Below are 17,022 nucleotides of genomic sequence, written 5' to 3'. Positions count from 1 at the left end.
GGAGTAAATAAAAGTAAGGGGGGGGGGGGGCTAAGTGTAAGAATTTTTTTAGACCTACAAAATAACCTGACAAGCAAAAAAAAAAAAGTCGCATTGTCCACGGCCTATTTCGGGGTCTTTCAGTGAAAAGCATTTTATCCTCTCTAGACACACGCTGTCGCAGTCACGGCCCGGGGTCTGCATATCCAGACACTTAGCATCATGGGGACCCGGTAGGCCCTTTCTCCACTTTTTCCAGACATAACTTTTACTAGAATGTTAATTGAAAGTCCGGTTCCCCCCCCCCACTTTTTGTTGCTGCATACAAATATCGTAATGTACATGTAGTAGGTATGAGTTAAAAAAAAACGTTTTTAAAAGAAGTCGGAAGTTCCCTCTTTCGAGTTTGGGCAATTTTTTTTCAGGCAAATGGATCCCCCACCCCCAACACTTTTTCAAAAACAAAGTTACGACCCTGCATCTCTTATTAACAAATGATAGGAGGGGAGGGGATATTTCCTCTATAGGCTTAGCCACTGATTCTTTTTAAATTTGATGTCCATGCATATTGACTTCCCATTCCAAGTAGCCGAAAGTCAAAGGTACAATCGATTGTGATAGATTTTGCATATTTTTTAACACTTTTTTCTGAACAAAAAAAATTCGATACCAATTTAAAGTCAATTTTTTAAAAATGTTTGCTCTCTCCCGACCGACTGACAAAAAAATTGCTCGACTCAAAGCTCCCTCATGGAAACGATATATTTTTTCTTTTTATTCCTGGATTTTTTCATTCTGTGAGTATGTATTTAAAGCTATATATGGCGTATCTGAGCTAAATATAATAATAATAATATAAATTTCACAATGATTAAGAAAAGATTTACATGATATTGTTATTAATACACGTTCAAATTCAAATTTTCACCGATTTTGAACTTAAAAAAATTCACATTATAAAGTTTAATTGTTTAAATTGTGCCTTCTATTTTACATTCCGAAAGATTAGCGGGCAAATAAAATTTCACATTTCGGTTATTGATATTTGTCACCAATCTATTATTAAAGATTTAAATTGTGTAATTTACAGGAAAGTCCTATCTTTATATAAAGAAACAAAACAAATAGAAAGAATTTAATTTTAGTTAGTCTGAACTTATAAAAAAATACGCCATATATGACTTTAAAGTTTTCTAGGGAAAAAAAAAACGATTTCCTCACCTACACTTTTTTAAAACCCTGAGTTGGGATAAGGCAAATAAGCATTATTTTTAAGATGTCCTTTTTTAAAAAATATTTCTATTGATTATTAATTACATTTTTTGAACAAATGAAATTTTGTTTTTTCACATTACTTGTAATTGTAATTTAATTAATTACCGCCAAAACAGTAATTTCAAACTTTTCTAATTACATTCAATTACTTTATATAATACACATGCATGATATATGTTTACCCATAACGCTCCTCTCAGTATTTGTTAAAACATTTGTCCTTCAATTAAACAGAAGCAGATCATTTTATAATAATAATGTCACTTTCCATCAATTTTACATATATTTGAAATTTTTTGTTTTAGAAAAACTGCTTTTCTGATTACATAAAACATTATTTAACATATTTTAGGTATTTGTCATTCCATAAGAATTCTGTATGTGTGTGTCATCGATTATGTGTTTGAAATCTCTCTCTCTTTAGCGTACAAAAATGGTGAATACTGTAAATTGCAATCAAAACAAAAACTAACTGTTAAATTCCATATGACAAAGCGTATTTCCGATTTCCGTATTTTTAAAATGGCAAAACTTTTAATTTGATAATTAAAAATCCGTACAAATTTTACGGCGAATTTTGTATCGTGGAAAAGTTAACAGGTATTATTTATGAAGTAAAAATACATGTTCAAACTAAATACAACTGCAGAGTATGTTTGCTAGTGAGAAAAAAAATTCACATTATAAATCTGGTGTGTTTTTGCACTAAATATTTTTTTTATATATATTACAAACGAAAGATTAGCGAGCAAATAGCTAAATTTCACATTTCGGTACAACTTCAATAATTTGTCACCAGTCTATTATTAAAGTCATGTTCGAAATCTGTATTAAGATTCCTGCTTACAATTAAATACAATGTACTCTAGAAGAAGAACTGGTTGGTATTATGAAATGACTCTCCAACAGTACTGATAACCGATACAATTGCTTCATATACTACTTCCACTGTATCTTCGATGCTCTCATATTCAAAGTATGTACCTTAACATTTTATATAAAATACTAGTATATACAAAATCTTGTACGACAGTTTAGTGTGAGTGATGGTGTGTGCATACCCGTGTATGTGTCTGACATAAGTTAAATTTTAACTTCCTCGATAATATTTCCTACAGCGAAAAAGGGGAAATATATTGTGAATATTACATGTATCCCGTGGAGAAAAACTGCTTAGTCATCAGAATAATTTTAGAGACGAAGTCGTAGGCTTGGACATTCTGTATGAAATGCAGTGATCTGTGCACATAAAGAGCAATATGCACATGCATAGAAAAAGGAAAGAAAAGAATTACACAGAGACACCCACCAGAATAAAGCTCTATATGATATAAAAAATCCGATTATTTAGTATCAATGCTTAATATTCTCTGATGCTGTATAAGCGTGGTACCTATACTAAAGGATAGAGATCACGACTATATTTTATTAAAGTGTTTATCATCTGTACATGTACGTGACATGCAAGGAAATAATTGCTGGGTTTGATTTATTCTTCATACACGCGCACGGGAAGTGTTTTTATTTGTTAAATAAAAACTTAGGTGTGTTCATAAAGCATGGAAATCTACTATTTGTAACGTATGCAAATCACACTTTCAAGGTGATAAATAACTGGTGACTGCGAAAAGAGCTTCATATTTCCTCAAGAACCTTTCTTTAGGACATGCTAGTTTCTTCCTTTTTTCCCCCTCAAAGTTGAATGTTTGAAATCTCGAATAATAAAACTAAGGACTGTATTCTAGTCCATCCCAACTTTTGAACCTTTGTCTCTGCGCTATCGTGTCAGTATTCACGGGCTTGTCCCAGCGGATAAGGCGCAGCGCAAGTCAGGTCGGGGGAAAAAATCAATACCTTGCTTGCCTTGTTCATAATGAAGACTAACTCCGTGGGTCTGGCGTTATAAAATCGATATTCGCTCCGTGGATCAATAGAATATTTTTGTGAAAGCGGCTTTACTTCGACAGTAATGCGACCCGCAGGTTTTGCCATTCAATATCCGTTCGTGAACTCGCTCTGCCCTGGCGCAAAAATTATTTTTGGACCCACTCCAAACCAGAAATTGCACACACATGTCTCGCGTCTGGGGCACGGGTTCCAAGTATTTTAATATTATAATAAGTAAAATTATCTTCATTTAATAAAAAAATATATTTAAAAATTCAAAAGCCTTTTCATAAAAAGATCCGTGGAAAGTACTTGAGACAAGTCACATCCCGGTTTTTAAGAGTGTCACTCCACGGTATAAAGTCTACGTAATCTGTGTAGAGTGGAGTAAACACCCCCGGTTGTATTCGCCAAAGGAAAACGACCTTCGCCAGATAATGTGGTCGAGCCGCATTATACCATCCACGCCTTGCAGGGGAAATACGTCACAAACCATACGGTGCCTACCCACGACAACAGTCATTCACGTGGGGGTCGCCGGCCAATCAGGGGCTGGGAGACCTATACACGAGGAGCGCGTGACGTTTCAATCCTTTTATAGCAGTCACCCTATTTACTTTATCGACCCCCACCCTGCCGACAAGTTTCTAGGGTCGGGATTTTTCACATACACAGGATTGAAGTTCCCATTTGTGAAGTTTGGCACATAAGACAAGGTAGGGAAATAAAATGAACTGTCAGATTATCTGGGAAGTTGTCGTCTGTTTGTTATCTGTCTGGACTCACGCACCCCCAGGGTCGGCGAGACAACGAAACGTGGGCACACCAACCAAAGGTGGTAGATAAAATTGTTATTGTTTTTCGGAATTTTCTTTCAGTTTTATTTATTTTATTGTGGATTATTATTAAAGGTTCAGTCGTTATTTTTCCTGTTAATATTTTGTGTCAGCGAGAAGTGGGGATTTTGACGACACAGGGAAATAAAAATCAATGTGGGTGTAGCGTGTGTGAAGGGAAGCCATGTTTACCAGAGTGGAGTGAGGCCCACAATGGGGATATATTTTAATTTCAAAATTCAAAGAGGTGGTGATTTTTTAAGATGAAAAGATGTTTTATGTGCTTGTTAAAAAAGGAGTTGAATGCAAGTCTGTTTTTATTTCTCACCTTCTTTGGTCATTTTACTAACATATTCTCTAAAAATTTCCTTGTCTCGTGTCTTTTTACTAAAAGGGAAAGGGGGAGGGGTTGTTGCTTTTTTTTTATGGGGGGCCTGTTTAATTTTTTTTTTAAAGTACTATTAAATACTGTTTATTTTTTAAAACATTCAAATATCTTTATTTATTGTAATAATTTGCATGCTCACATTTTTTGCTACCTAAAAATATTCATTGACCCCCCCCCCCTTTGCACTTTAAATTTGAAATAAGGCAGCCATCTGAGTAAATTTGTACAGATCTGTAATATTTTGGACAAAAGATGTGTATACATATGTATAAATATATATATATAAAAAAACCGAATTTTTTTAAAAAGTAGAATTCCCAGTTTCTAAAATAAAAGATTAAGCCTGAGAGGCTGAGCATCCATGCTTCACGAAAAAAATCAACTTATGTTCAAATTATGTAAGGGAAAAAAATGAAAGGTTAAAAAAATTACAGTAATTGTGATTCTCACAAATCAACTTCAGGCATTTTTTTTTTCTAAAATTTTTTTCCCTTCATCTGTGCCAAATTGTTGAGGATTTTTTTCCGCCCTTTTGAATTGGAAAAGGAAAGCTCAGCAGCAGTTAAAAACTCTCAAACTGTAAACCACAGAGCAATTCTTTTCTGTTAGATAAAAAATAGAGAAGAATCTTAGAAAGCTGCCTGCAATGTAAACTGAACACACCCAATCAGATAGGGTAAAAAATTAACTAAGAGAAACACCTAGGAATGCTAAGGGGAAAAAACAGTTTCATCGAGCGATTTACCTTAAAAGAATATAGATTTAAATTAAAAGGGGGTGGGGGGATTTTGTTAGTTTGATTATGAACAACATTGAAATTAGTAATTGCCCTAAATATCAAAAAGGGCAGGTATTTGAGTAAGAGACTCTGTGTAATATTTTTGGCAGGTCAAGGTCACATAATTGTGGAAGTAAAGGAATAATTTCAAATTAGGAGCATCAATTTTTTTTTTTACAAATATCTTTCTTTCATAGTTATATACATGTATATTTATATTAAGCCTTAATCTTTACTGTACTCTGCTGTAACTGGCAGTACCATTATGAAAGTACAGTATGTATCATTAAGTATACAAAACTATATTAGAAATTTTCAAGGATATTACCATAGAAATTTATAAGTATTTATAATATACATTTAGTGAAAGACAGATTCTGAAGTTCTATATAGTGGAATTGCTGGGAAAAGTTACAAACCCTTACATGTAAATTGTTGATCCAAAGTTCATTAACCTTAAATACTGAAAACCTCAGAGCAATCTGAACGGTGTAAACGGTGTGTAATTTATCACCAAATTAAGTCACTGAAATTTATTATACAAGTTAACATCTTTAGTGTGAAAAAAAAGTAAAACATTCTGAAACTACATGTATCAATGAACTGAATTCAATAATGAGGGACAGCCCAGACATATTTTTTTTGCTTTGAAAAAAGTATTTTATTATGTAGATCTAATTTTCTGTTCGTTAGCATTTAGATTAACAGAGTCTGTGATTTTATTTTCAGTGTGAGGTTAGGGCAGCATGTCCTCCATCCAGCCTGGGAATTCATCAGAGTGGCAGCTCTACCGCGTTCTACAGAGGAGCAACTTACTACAGTACTACGACACATTTATAGCACAGGGTAAGACAGGTCAGAATTAAGTCAAGGTCACTAAAAGTGACCTTGACCCACCAAATCATTCTCGGGAAATCAATGTTTTTAACCCTTTTTAGTTGTCCAACATTACTCTCCCTCTTTTTCAGGAAAGGAAAATTTTGTTTTTAGCTCACCTGAGCTGAAGGCTCAAGTGGGCTTTTCTGATCACATTTTGTCCGTTGTCCGTCCTTCCATCTGTCCGTCTGTCTGTAAACTTTTCACATTTTCGACTTCTTCTCAAGAACCAATGGGCCAAATTTAACCAAACTTTGTACAAAGCATCCTTGGGTAAAGGGGAGTTAAAATTGTTGAAATGAAGGGCCAAGTCCCCTTACAAGGGGAGATAATCAAGAAGAAACAAAATAGGGTGGGGTAATTAAAAAATCTTCTCAAGAACCACTGGGCCAGGAGAGCTGAAACTTATGTGGAAGCATCCTTGGGTAGTGTAGATACATGTATTAAATTGTTAAAATCATGACCCCCGGGGGTAGGGCGGGGCCACAATAGGGAATCAAAGTTTTACATTGAAATATATAGAACAAATCTTTAAAAAGCTTCTTCTCAAGAACCCTGAGGCCAGGAAAGCTGAAACTTATGTGGAAGCATCCTTGGGTAGTATATTAAATTGTTAAAATCATGACCCCAGGGGGTAGGGCAGGGCCACAATAGGGAATCAAAGTTTTACATGGATATATGTAGGAAAAATCTTTTAAGAATCTTCTTCTCAAAAACCACTGGGCCAGGAAAGCTGAAACTTATGTGGAAGTATCCTGGGATATAGTGTAGATTCTAAATTATTAAAGTCATGAAAGGGAAGGGGATAGGGAGCCACAATAGGGATAACAAGAGGGGAAATCTGGTCAAGAACAGCATCATCCAAGTTTCTCAGGTGAGCGATGTGGCCCATGGACCTCTTGTTTTTTCACAATTTGATTCTTACAATTTTTAAACTTGGACAAATTTATTCAAGACACATAAGTTTTTATTTTCACAGTAAAATGTTGATTTAAATAGGATTATAACACGATGTGTTGAAGTGTGAACAAGTTTTGAGAGTATGTACATGATGTATAAGGGTGTTGATAAGTGATAATGAGTACTGAGGGGAGGGTTGTACTAATCACCAGGATGTCCCCGGATCCTCTAAGCCCTGACTTCCTGTAACGGCCATATCTATCGTGTCTGACCTCCAAGGATTTCCTCCTCATGGTGGGGATCAGGATACAGGAGGCTTGTGACACGGACCAAATGGAAGTGGGGAAACGAGGGGGTCAAATGTTTCCTGCTCACAGGCTGCAGAAATGAAGACACATACAATCCTGTACATGTTTGTAATTGATCACATTAGAGCTGAGATGTGGTATCTGTCCAATACTATAGGTGTTAATTTTATTGATCTAAGTTATTACACTTTAATGTAACACAAGTTTTCTTTTAGTCAGACATTCTGTTCTTTTAAGAAAAACATTTCTTGTGTCAGTCTTCAAAAATGTCTTGCTTTTAGTTTTTCTCATAAATATATAGAGGAAGCCTGAAATTCTTTTATCATGTGGTTGGCCTAGCCTTGTAGATGTAAATAATTATTATGGTTTTGAAAATTTTCATTGAATATAAGGTTAGGAAATGTTATTTTACTGGTAATATTAGAATACTGCGTACTCAGTGTCCGACCCTAGTCGTGGATTTGCAGTAAGGTTATAGGAATTTGATTTCTACTCCATGGCTACTAAGGCGTCCAACAGAATTTGGTACGTATGAAATTTTCAAAAGAACACTTTAAAGGTGTACAAGAATTCTGTTATGGATAGTGATGCTTTGATTGCAGAGGTGCAATAAGGTCTTTTTTATGCTGATCGAATATCTTGGAATTTTCAGATGGTTGGTCAGATTAAAATCTTGCATCAGTGATATCCTAGATAGCTATAATTCGTCGGTCTTGATCAGGAGTGTCAATATGTGTGCTAGATTGATCCTTGAAGTTAAGGTTGTTTGAGCAGGTCATTTTCTAAGTGGATACGACTGAGTGATCAACCTTGCATGGATTACATGGATTACATCACTTAGAATATTTTGCTTCAGATGCTGCACTAACTGAAAAATGAAACTTAGAGGTTTATATAAATCATATATTTATCAAATTTGTGTATAAACTTGCACCTGGGCTTGCACTTCATATTCAGAGATGATGCTTCTGATACTGTGACCTATATTTTCCATATGATTGATCTTAAATTTTTTTATAAGGAGGTCCATTTCAAATTAATAACATGACCAGCATTGCAGAGTTGGAGAAGTTTTTAAAATGCATACAATCAACAAATGCTAAGTTACTTGTGACAAGCATTTTACAGCTGAAACACTGTTTTTCTGAGCACTGTATTCATATGAAATAAAGTACTTATTTCTCAAGCAATGAAAAGTCTTGTGTATAATCCACATACAGAACTTTCATTAGCCAAGTGGGTCTTAAATAGGGAGATTTTTATACAGAGTAGACAGAAGAGTGCAGTTTAATGTCAATTGTTGCATTACTTCAATTCCAAGCTCTTTTTTTGTGTGTCAGATAAAGTGTACTACATCAGAAGCAGATTTTGTGTATTTTATAAGCTAATGAAGCTTAGTCTAGTCTCAGATTGTAGTTTCAGCAAGTTCACGAGCACTTTTATAATATGCCAGTGAGAGGGTTATCAGGTGGGAGGGTTTTTGCACAGAGCCACAGACCATGTGAGATAGTGATAAAAAAAATTATGTGTTGTCAATTACTACATGGCTATAAACTTGACATGTTTTGAAGAAAATTTGCAAATGTGGAGAGATTGCCTTTTGACTCAAGCTTGTGATATTCATTTTGGCATATTGCTATTTTCTCTTAAAACATATATGAATAGTTTCCTGGTTATAATGTAGCCTTGGGTAAACAAAAGAGTAAAGTAGACGAAACTGATGTTAATTGTCTGAATGTAAAGCATATTACAAGATTCACATCCTAATGGCAAATTACATTAGAATGCTCTGTAATATTGTTTGTGATTCCATTTCATCAAATTCATGGTAGCCCACCCTCTTTAACTGCTTATTTTGTCGAAGTTATGATGAAACTTGTAAGCAGATTAAATGCATATATATATATATGTATTATCTTTGCTAGTACATGTATAAACACACCCTCAATTCATTGATATTAATAAGATCTTTTACCAAGAGTTCAAACCACAGATATATCTAATAAAAGGTCTATCCATTTAAAATAATAACTCTTTTCCTTTTTCAAAAAGTTTTTTTTAGCATGAAAATTCTTTTAAAATTTTGCATTTAAGATCTCTTTATGTACCAGTTATTTTTACAAAATTGACTTTGTATATTGAAGACTATAAGTAATTTAGGTAGCTCTGTGAATGATTTAGTGTATGTAACTGTATTACTGATTATTTTTAGGGGGAGATGATGTCCAGCAGCTGTGTGAGGCGGGAGAGGAGGAGTTCCTAGAAATCATGGCTCTGGTCGGAATGGCCAGTAAACCCCTCCATGTCCGGCGGCTTCAGAAGGCTCTCCAGGAGTTTGTACAAAATCCAGGTAACAACAAACTTCTGGTGCCAGGAACTAAAGCTGGTTTATGTTACAGCTTGGTTATTTCCAAAAGTAATTTCTAAGAAACGAATTTTTTTCAAGTTTTAATGAAAATGGTTGACTTGTAAAGCATACACCTTTATGGAATTGATAAAACAAAAATTCTATTTCCTTTTCAGCTTCCTTTCAGAGCTCTGTTTCTCCAGCCTCTGCCCTTGTGGCGTCCCAGACAATCACCACCCCTTCATCTCACCTGGCTACCATGGTAACCACAGTCCCTAAGATAGAGCCCTCCCAGCCCGTGTATCCCACGGTGACGATGACCAACAATTCCTCCACAGCGAGCTGGGCCCCCAGTGTCAGCCCGGGCCCCACCACTACCAACTCCAACTCCTCACATGAAAGTGACAGCAAGGAACTCTCTGTAAGTCTGAGCTAATGGGGAGTTTTACATGTTTAGAAGTGGTACTTAGAAGCTGTCAATGAGTTAGACTGCAAAGATTATTGGCCACTTATTAAGCAATCTAATTAAAAGTAGACCTGCATTTTCGCTCCTCTATGATATGCTTCTTTGTATTGAGGTGTATAGAAGAGGAGTGAAAATACAAGTCTAACTTTAATTAGATTGCTAATTAATATTCATCATTTAACCCCCTTCCCCGCAGTCACGCAATTTAACGCATATACCATTTCCTATTTCTAACGCAAAATAACGCATATACCTTTTCCCCGCAATCACGCATTTTCACGCACTATAAAAAATTCATTTAATCTTTAATTTAATGCCAATATCATTGTATTTCATTCTTACAAACATCTATAAAATATTTTTTTATTAAAAGAGAACGTCATCACACTATAAGGTGCTTGCGGGGAAATGGTAAATTTCTAAGTGTATGTTGCACAAAGAGTTAAAGAAAAAGTTCGCAAAGCCAGAATGATTTTTGTCTTTTTAATTGGAGGAAAAAACAGCTATTTGAAATCCATTCAGAAGTCTGATGTCTCACATTATTAAGTTCCAATGCAGCACTTTTGTCATTTATAGGAGAAGTCTGTAGACATGACAGACTTTGATTCCAATAATAAAAAAAAAAAACAATCTGTATTGATGATACTGTTTAATGGCAGACTGATCACTGAATGTCTACTTGTTTTCTGGGGGTTTTCTTTTTTCAAAGTCTTTACCAAGCCTGTGTATGTGTCATGTATTTCATGAACTGCAGTTTACAACCTCTTAAACATATAGTAAAAAGAAATAACTCTTGTTTTAGATACAGACAGACAAACAGCAAATGAGGTCCTCTACATCTCCCACTCCTACCCCCATACTGGTGGAGAGCCAGATCAATGCCATCGCTCAGGCTGCAGCCAGACTTGCCAAAGAGTTACCTCCCTTTGATATGAAGAAATTAAACATGAAGAAACCCATTAACAAAGAAATTATGGTATGTTTATGAATAATTAGATGAAGTCTAAATATTTTAAAACTGATGAAGCAGTTATGTACAAATATTATTTGTCTTTTTGTCATTAATTCCATTTTGTTGGAAGGAAAATAAATGATCAAGATTTGTAGAGCATTTAGCTGCTGTTGATAAAACATTTGAAGAATCTTTGATTAATTAATTGATTTTAATGCTAATTAATTACAGCAATTAATCAACAGTATGTCAGAGGATGATCCTAATAGAATGGAACAGTTACGAAAATATGCTGCAATATATGGTCGCTTTGATTCCAAGCGGAAGTCAGAAAAACCAATGTCCTTACATGAGGTACAATTGTAACCAAAAGAAAAAGAACTTATATTGACTGCATTTATGTTCTCACTATAATATGAGTAAATTGGTTGTTTGGGAAGAAATTTAACCTTGACATTTTCTGTTATTCTCAGATCTCAGTCAATGAAGCAGCAGCCCAGCTGTGCAGACATATGCCCTCGCTGTTAACGAGGAGAGAGGACTTGTTCCCATTAGCTCGACAGGTGGTGCGCGACAGTGGGTACCAGTACTCAAAGGGACATTCCAGGTAGGGGCTTTACTGAGTGTGTTCAAATTTGTATCTCAAGCCCTTGAATCAATACTCAAATAGTTTCAGATTTTTAGAAATTTCATGAATTATTTACTCCAAAGTCCCCTGAAATGTCGCACGTCGGAATGCCATCTTGAAGTGCATAATGATAAGACTTTGTCAAGAGGAAAATTAAGATATGACATGATACACTCTCTTATAATTCCTGTGTAGGGTATTTATCAATTCTCCAGGTGAGCAAAACAGGATCAGGCCTACAATAATTTAGTTTCCATTCTTAATACAGAGGAGGGGTTTGAGGGATGTACATTGTATAGAATGAATGGAATTATTTTGCATGTTTTATTCTTTCTCTATGGATAAAGGGAGACCACTCACAATCAAACCTATAAGTGTCTAACCAGAAAGTACCATAGGTGACAAAAAATGTTGAATGTTAATGAACTAATAAAGCATGCCAGGTTAATTGGTTATTGTGTTGATTAGACACCATTACTATGTTTGTTTTAGTCTTTATAAACATTTTTCCTTTTGTTCAAGTGATTTTGTTTTAAATAAAAATAATTTTGTATTCAAAATGACTGATTACACTGAGAGAGGTAAAATGTTATGTTAGCAATTTTTTCTGCAGTTCTATTTTTTTCTGTTTTTTTTTTATTGCAGTTAAATTTTTCTGATTAGGTTATTGTATTTCATATTCCTTTCTGTTGTGTTTTTTTATGATTTTGAATTCAGTTTCTGGCCCCAAGGTTGTCAAACTTTTAGAATAATGAACTTGTGTCAAAACTTGTACTCTATGCTCATTTAAAAAAAAATGATAAAATTTAAATAACCTCATTCTCAATTTCCACTTGACTACATTTTTATCCTATTTAAAGGAGATGTGCTCAAACAAAAAATTTAGGCCTATTTAAGAATTTTATGGAAGAACATCAGCATGAACAGACATTCATTCCAAAGGTTGTAATCTGACACAATGTTTCCTATAAGAAAACTTCTGACCTTTTTCAAGAATTGGATTTTCTAAACTTGTCTGTTGATAATGTTGGAAGCTATGCAACACAATCCAGCTTTTTTTATGACCTTTGACTTTTAAAGCAAAGCGGTATTATTTGGAGGTTACAGTACAAGTTTTGATTGGAGTTCAAAAGTAGTTTTATTACCTAGGGGTCAGGTAAAAGATTGGCCAAATTATGAAATTATAAAAATATACAAAATGTAAGTCATTTCTGTAATATTTCTAACCCAGACTTAGGGGGATAGTAGTAAGAATTGGACAATTTTTTGTACTTTGCAGGGCATCAGACATGCTAACTCTGCCTTCAACCAAGAGGTAACTAAGTTTTGTTTTCACCTGTCAATTTCTCTCATTTTCATCAGTCATGTTTGAATCATCTGTATTTCCTTTCACCCTCTGACTTCTGTGCACAGTATGCACCTACCTATATAGCTATATACTACTGTGTGTGGTTTGTGTGTATGTCTGTGTGTGTTTGTTTGGCAGTTACTTATCTCCCCCTGGATCAACCCAACACCTCCCACCTATAAATAAACATCAAAATACAACAACTTCTTCTTATACGAATTTCATTCTCACTTTGCCATCTATAAAGCTTTTTAACAGCGTAATTAAAACAATTTCTTCTTTCTTTATAAAATTCTTTTAAAAATTGCAAATTTTATTTTTGACTATAATTTTTTTTCCTTGCTGAAAGTAACTTAATTTAACCATAGGGATGTGTTGGTATTTGATCAAAGATGGCATTCCCCAATAAACTGCTTTCCTCACCTTTCTTCTCCTTTCTCCTGTGGGTAACCTCTGTGGAAATGTTTGTTTTAGATTGAATGACCTGATGATAAGCGGAGTTTCGGGGGGCTCCAGTGGGGGAAAGAAGAAGTTAGACAGTGGTTTCCTACAGATGTACGTCAACCTTTGTGAGAGTAATCCAAGCATGGTCAAAAATCCAGAGGACTCTGTGAGTATTTTATGTGGTGGATGTTTATATAGAGTTAAATTTTATATTTCTTGAGTGTGTATGATTCTATTTCAATATAACTTAAATCTCTTTTTAATAAAGGCAAGCATATGATTGTTATAGATTTTAAAAAGTGTAACAAGTATTGTTCAGTTGTATTCCAGAATTTGTCCATTAATGAACACATATTTTACAGGAGAAAATGACTCGTTTAATGGCCGAGTTGACAGTTGTTACTCACAACCAAGAAATGCTCAAAACTCAGTTAAATACGGCAAAGGAAAACAATGATATGGACCTAGTGAACTCGCTACAAAGCCAGATAGAACAGGTCACCGCACAACAGCTCCAGCTATATACAGAACAGAGTGAACTCATCCGGAAACAGAGGAGGTAGGTCTAAGGTTAAAGGTTCTATCCTCAGAGTTCACAAAAGTATTGTAGGGTGTTATGTACATTTTTAGCTAATATCCCAGTTACAATGTGTCATTTGTTTACCAGAATTTGTTCAGAATTATGCTTGTATAATTTCAGGTTTACCATGGGTGCAGGATTTGATGAGGATACAGGTAAATGCCACACTTTTAAATATTGTCAAACTCTACGTTTTCTTTTAAATTTAGAATAATTCTAATATTCTGTATTTAATAAATCCTGTCGCATGTGTAATTAGCCAATAAATACTGTTTGATCCTGAACATTTCTCAGTAACTACATGTAGCTCATGATAGTATAAACAAAGTGATGTAAATATTATTAAAGATAAAATTTTGATCTTAATACATCTATGGATATGCAACATGATTTTCTTAAATTTTTTAGGTTCAGATTTTCCAAGTGGGGCTTCCTCGCCAAACAATTCAGGAGATGGGGAGGATTTCAATCAACAGATCAGGCAACATTTATATGCATCGGGGGAGATCTTAAAATCCAAGCCAGCCATGCAAAACACATTGTTTGATGAAGGAATGCGAATAGCACAACAATTCGGATTAGCTGATTTCGCAGAGGAATTGAAAGGAATGGCCGACACAAGTCCGGAGGAAGAAACAAAGGAAATCACGGACCCTGTGAAAAGGAAAGCAGACTCTTTAAGTGAAAATGGAGACTCGCCCGCAGAAAAAATGTCTAAAAAGTCGCGAGCTGAGGTGAATGGACGGGAGGAAGAGAATAGCTAATTGTTGTTTTATATAGATTGTTATACATTTATCTGTTGTTATGTCTCATTTTGTTTTCTCGTCTACCTTAGGCAAAGGTAAAATAAGGTAATCAAAGTCATCATCAATCATGTCATTATCCATGGGATGCCAATTTACTGCAAGCTGACCGTTTATCATTCTTATTTAATGCCACTGCACTACTGATGTAGTTATTGTTCACACAACATTTATCTCCTTAAACAAATCATTTCAAATTCATGGCTGTGACATGCTTGTGTTCTATATTTTTGTTCAGTATTTATATCCATAAAGGGGGTCTCAATTGTTCATCATCATGAAAAAATAAGATTCCATTTACAACATATGCATACAACGTGGATTAAACACTAATATTCCTTAAAATTATGTTTTCATGTTATTCGCAATATACCGATACTTATGTTTAAAGACTGTAAATTTATGTCAACACAAAACAGAGAATTTAATGGAAAAGAGTAAGAAAACTGTGTTAATATGCAAGAGTCAGTAGTTGCTAAATTAATTTTTATATTTATATTTCTGTTTGGCTAACATTAAGGAGAAATGTATTGGGGTAGTTTCCAATCAAATGTTTGATAATCATGTGCTGATTTTGTGAATTATGTGATTGTTATCTGTACATTCTGTTATTCTTAAGAAATCCTATGTTTAAATACTGAATAATCCTATCTAAGTAGACATTTGCCTACCGATTAAAAACTGTTAATAAATGTAATGATACTAAGTATAATTCCAAAGGTGTATATTATTCTATCGCCATCTAATGGTACAGATTTGTAGTTACTCAGTATCGATGTGTCTAACACAATAGGTCAATTAGGTTTGAAAATGTCTGCAGAGTGTGAGTGTAGTCACTCTTCTTGTGCATTCAGTCATAAAAATCATGACATGTACATGTATATCCACAATTGTTGTCAGAAGATGTGTTACTATTATTATTATTATTTATTTTCAATGTTTTCTTTTCATTAAAAAAGCCAGAAAGCTGACACGTGTGTTATTGTCAATAGAATTTTATGTATAGTTTATTGATATGTCTGTTCATGAGAGAAGCTTTAGTGCTATAACATCAGCTTTACATTCAGAACTGTGAGTGTGTATCTTTTGTGTATCTGCACTTGCACAAATTAGACTTATTGTGCAGTATTTAAATAAATCACCTAAACTGTCAAGAAAGGGTAAGGGGTTGCTCATCGTAGTCATTAAGGAAAAAAATTAGGAAATCTGTTCAGAACTTCCACTAACATGTATTCACAGTTCATGTTTAACAGACTACATCATATACTATACATGTATACAGGAAATACACATGCAGCAAATAGCTTTTGCTATAGTATATCAAATAGTGACCAACTTGCCCAGATGACCTTGGATCATGATCACACATTTAAGTTGTATTTCATTTGACACCACAATGTTTCTTTAAAGTAGAAAGTTTTGGACTGGGCACTTTTTGCCAGTGACCATGAACTTGCCTAAATGGTCTGCAACGTAGTGTAGTGCTTAAATTTTTTTTATACTTTCATGTAAATTAGTTGAATCATCTAATAAAACAGTTTAAAACTGATGAATAATGAAGCCACACCCTCCAGCATAGCAACAGTCAACATTGCTTGACAATAGGTGATATTCCACAACAAACAAGATGTGTTTGTGAAACCACTGATGCCTCTGTGTGGCAACACAGGGAAGGTTAAATTTTATCGAATGCAAATCAAATATATTGGTACCCAAAGTAAGGCCTTCTTACAAGAAATACAAATGTGAAAAAATATAAAACCCTTGCAACACCTGTTCAAAAGTTATGGACAAGGTTAAAGTTTTTTAGAGGTAGATCCAAGGTTAAAGTTTTTTTTAAGTAGGTCAGACTCTTAAGGTCAAAAAGTCAAAGTTGTTTATAACTAATGGAAGGTCTTGTCACAAAGAATACAGATGTGAAGTATGAAAATCCTAGCATCAACAGTTCAAAATTTATGGCAAAGTTTAAAGTTTTTAAAAAGTAGGTCCAAGGTCAAAGGGTCAAAGTTGTTGATATCTAATGAAAGGTCTTGTCACAAGGCTTACATTTGTGAAGTATGAAAGCCCTAGTCCTTACCCTTCAAAAGTTATCTTCAAGGTTAAAGTTTTTTAAGTAGATCAATCTCCAAGGTCAAAAGGTCAAAGTTGTTGGTATCCAATTGAAGGTCTTGTCGTAAAGAATACATATGTGAAGTAAGAAAGTCCTGGCCCAACCGTTCAAATGTTA

At 34.4% G+C, this 17,022-nt stretch overlaps 2 protein-coding genes across 4 annotated transcripts in view; both read left to right on the top strand.

The window, feature by feature from the left end:
* The first annotated feature begins 3,523 nt into the window (after positions 1 to 3,523).
* On the top strand, positions 3,524 to 15,766 carry LOC134231026 (NGFI-A-binding protein homolog). 3 transcript variants are annotated; one of them, XM_062712922.1, is made up of 12 exons: positions 3,524 to 3,857; positions 5,873 to 5,989; positions 9,440 to 9,577; positions 9,751 to 9,995; positions 10,843 to 11,016; positions 11,224 to 11,346; positions 11,466 to 11,599; positions 12,900 to 12,935; positions 13,443 to 13,578; positions 13,775 to 13,971; positions 14,113 to 14,147; positions 14,401 to 15,766. In XM_062712922.1, exons 2-12 carry the CDS (start codon positions 5,890 to 5,892, stop codon positions 14,754 to 14,756), a joined length of 1,674 nt encoding a protein of 557 aa, XP_062568906.1. In that variant the 5' UTR covers positions 3,524 to 3,857; positions 5,873 to 5,889; the 3' UTR covers positions 14,757 to 15,766. The 3 variants fall into 3 exon arrangements, with proteins under 3 accessions (XP_062568906.1, XP_062568907.1, XP_062568908.1); XM_062712923.1 differs by having other exon boundaries at positions 3,524 to 3,976; XM_062712924.1 differs by lacking the exon at positions 12,900 to 12,935.
* The window catches only part of LOC134231028 (adenosine deaminase-like), a 116,945-nt gene continuing 107,342 nt past the window's right edge, over positions 7,420 to 17,022 (top strand). The window contains exon 1 of the mRNA XM_062712927.1: positions 7,420 to 7,424. The gene's annotated coding sequence lies outside the window, so the exon portion shown is untranslated. The remainder of the gene's footprint in view (positions 7,425 to 17,022) is intronic.

Source organism: Saccostrea cucullata, unplaced genomic scaffold (genome assembly GCF_032062105.1).
Source record: "Saccostrea cucullata isolate Sc308-1 unplaced genomic scaffold, CSIRO_AGI_Scuc_v1 ctg431, whole genome shotgun sequence".
NCBI lineage: Eukaryota > Metazoa > Mollusca > Bivalvia > Ostreida > Ostreidae > Saccostrea > Saccostrea cuccullata.
The sequence above is the reverse complement of the archived record's forward strand: the minus strand, read 5'-3'. Positions and strand labels throughout refer to the sequence as shown.

Bases quoted from the DNA above. Each gene is read 5' to 3' on its own strand.
- LOC134231026 (XM_062712922.1), top strand. From the start codon at position 5,890: ATGTCCTCCATCCAGCCTGGGAATTCATCAGAGTGGCAGCTCTACCGC. The intron at 11,017-11,223 runs GTATGTTTATGA...AATTAATTACAG, and splicing joins CCATTAACAAAGAAATTATG to CAATTAATCAACAGTATGTC. The intron at 11,600-12,899 runs GTAGGGGCTTTA...TGTACTTTGCAG, and splicing joins TACTCAAAGGGACATTCCAG to GGCATCAGACATGCTAACTC.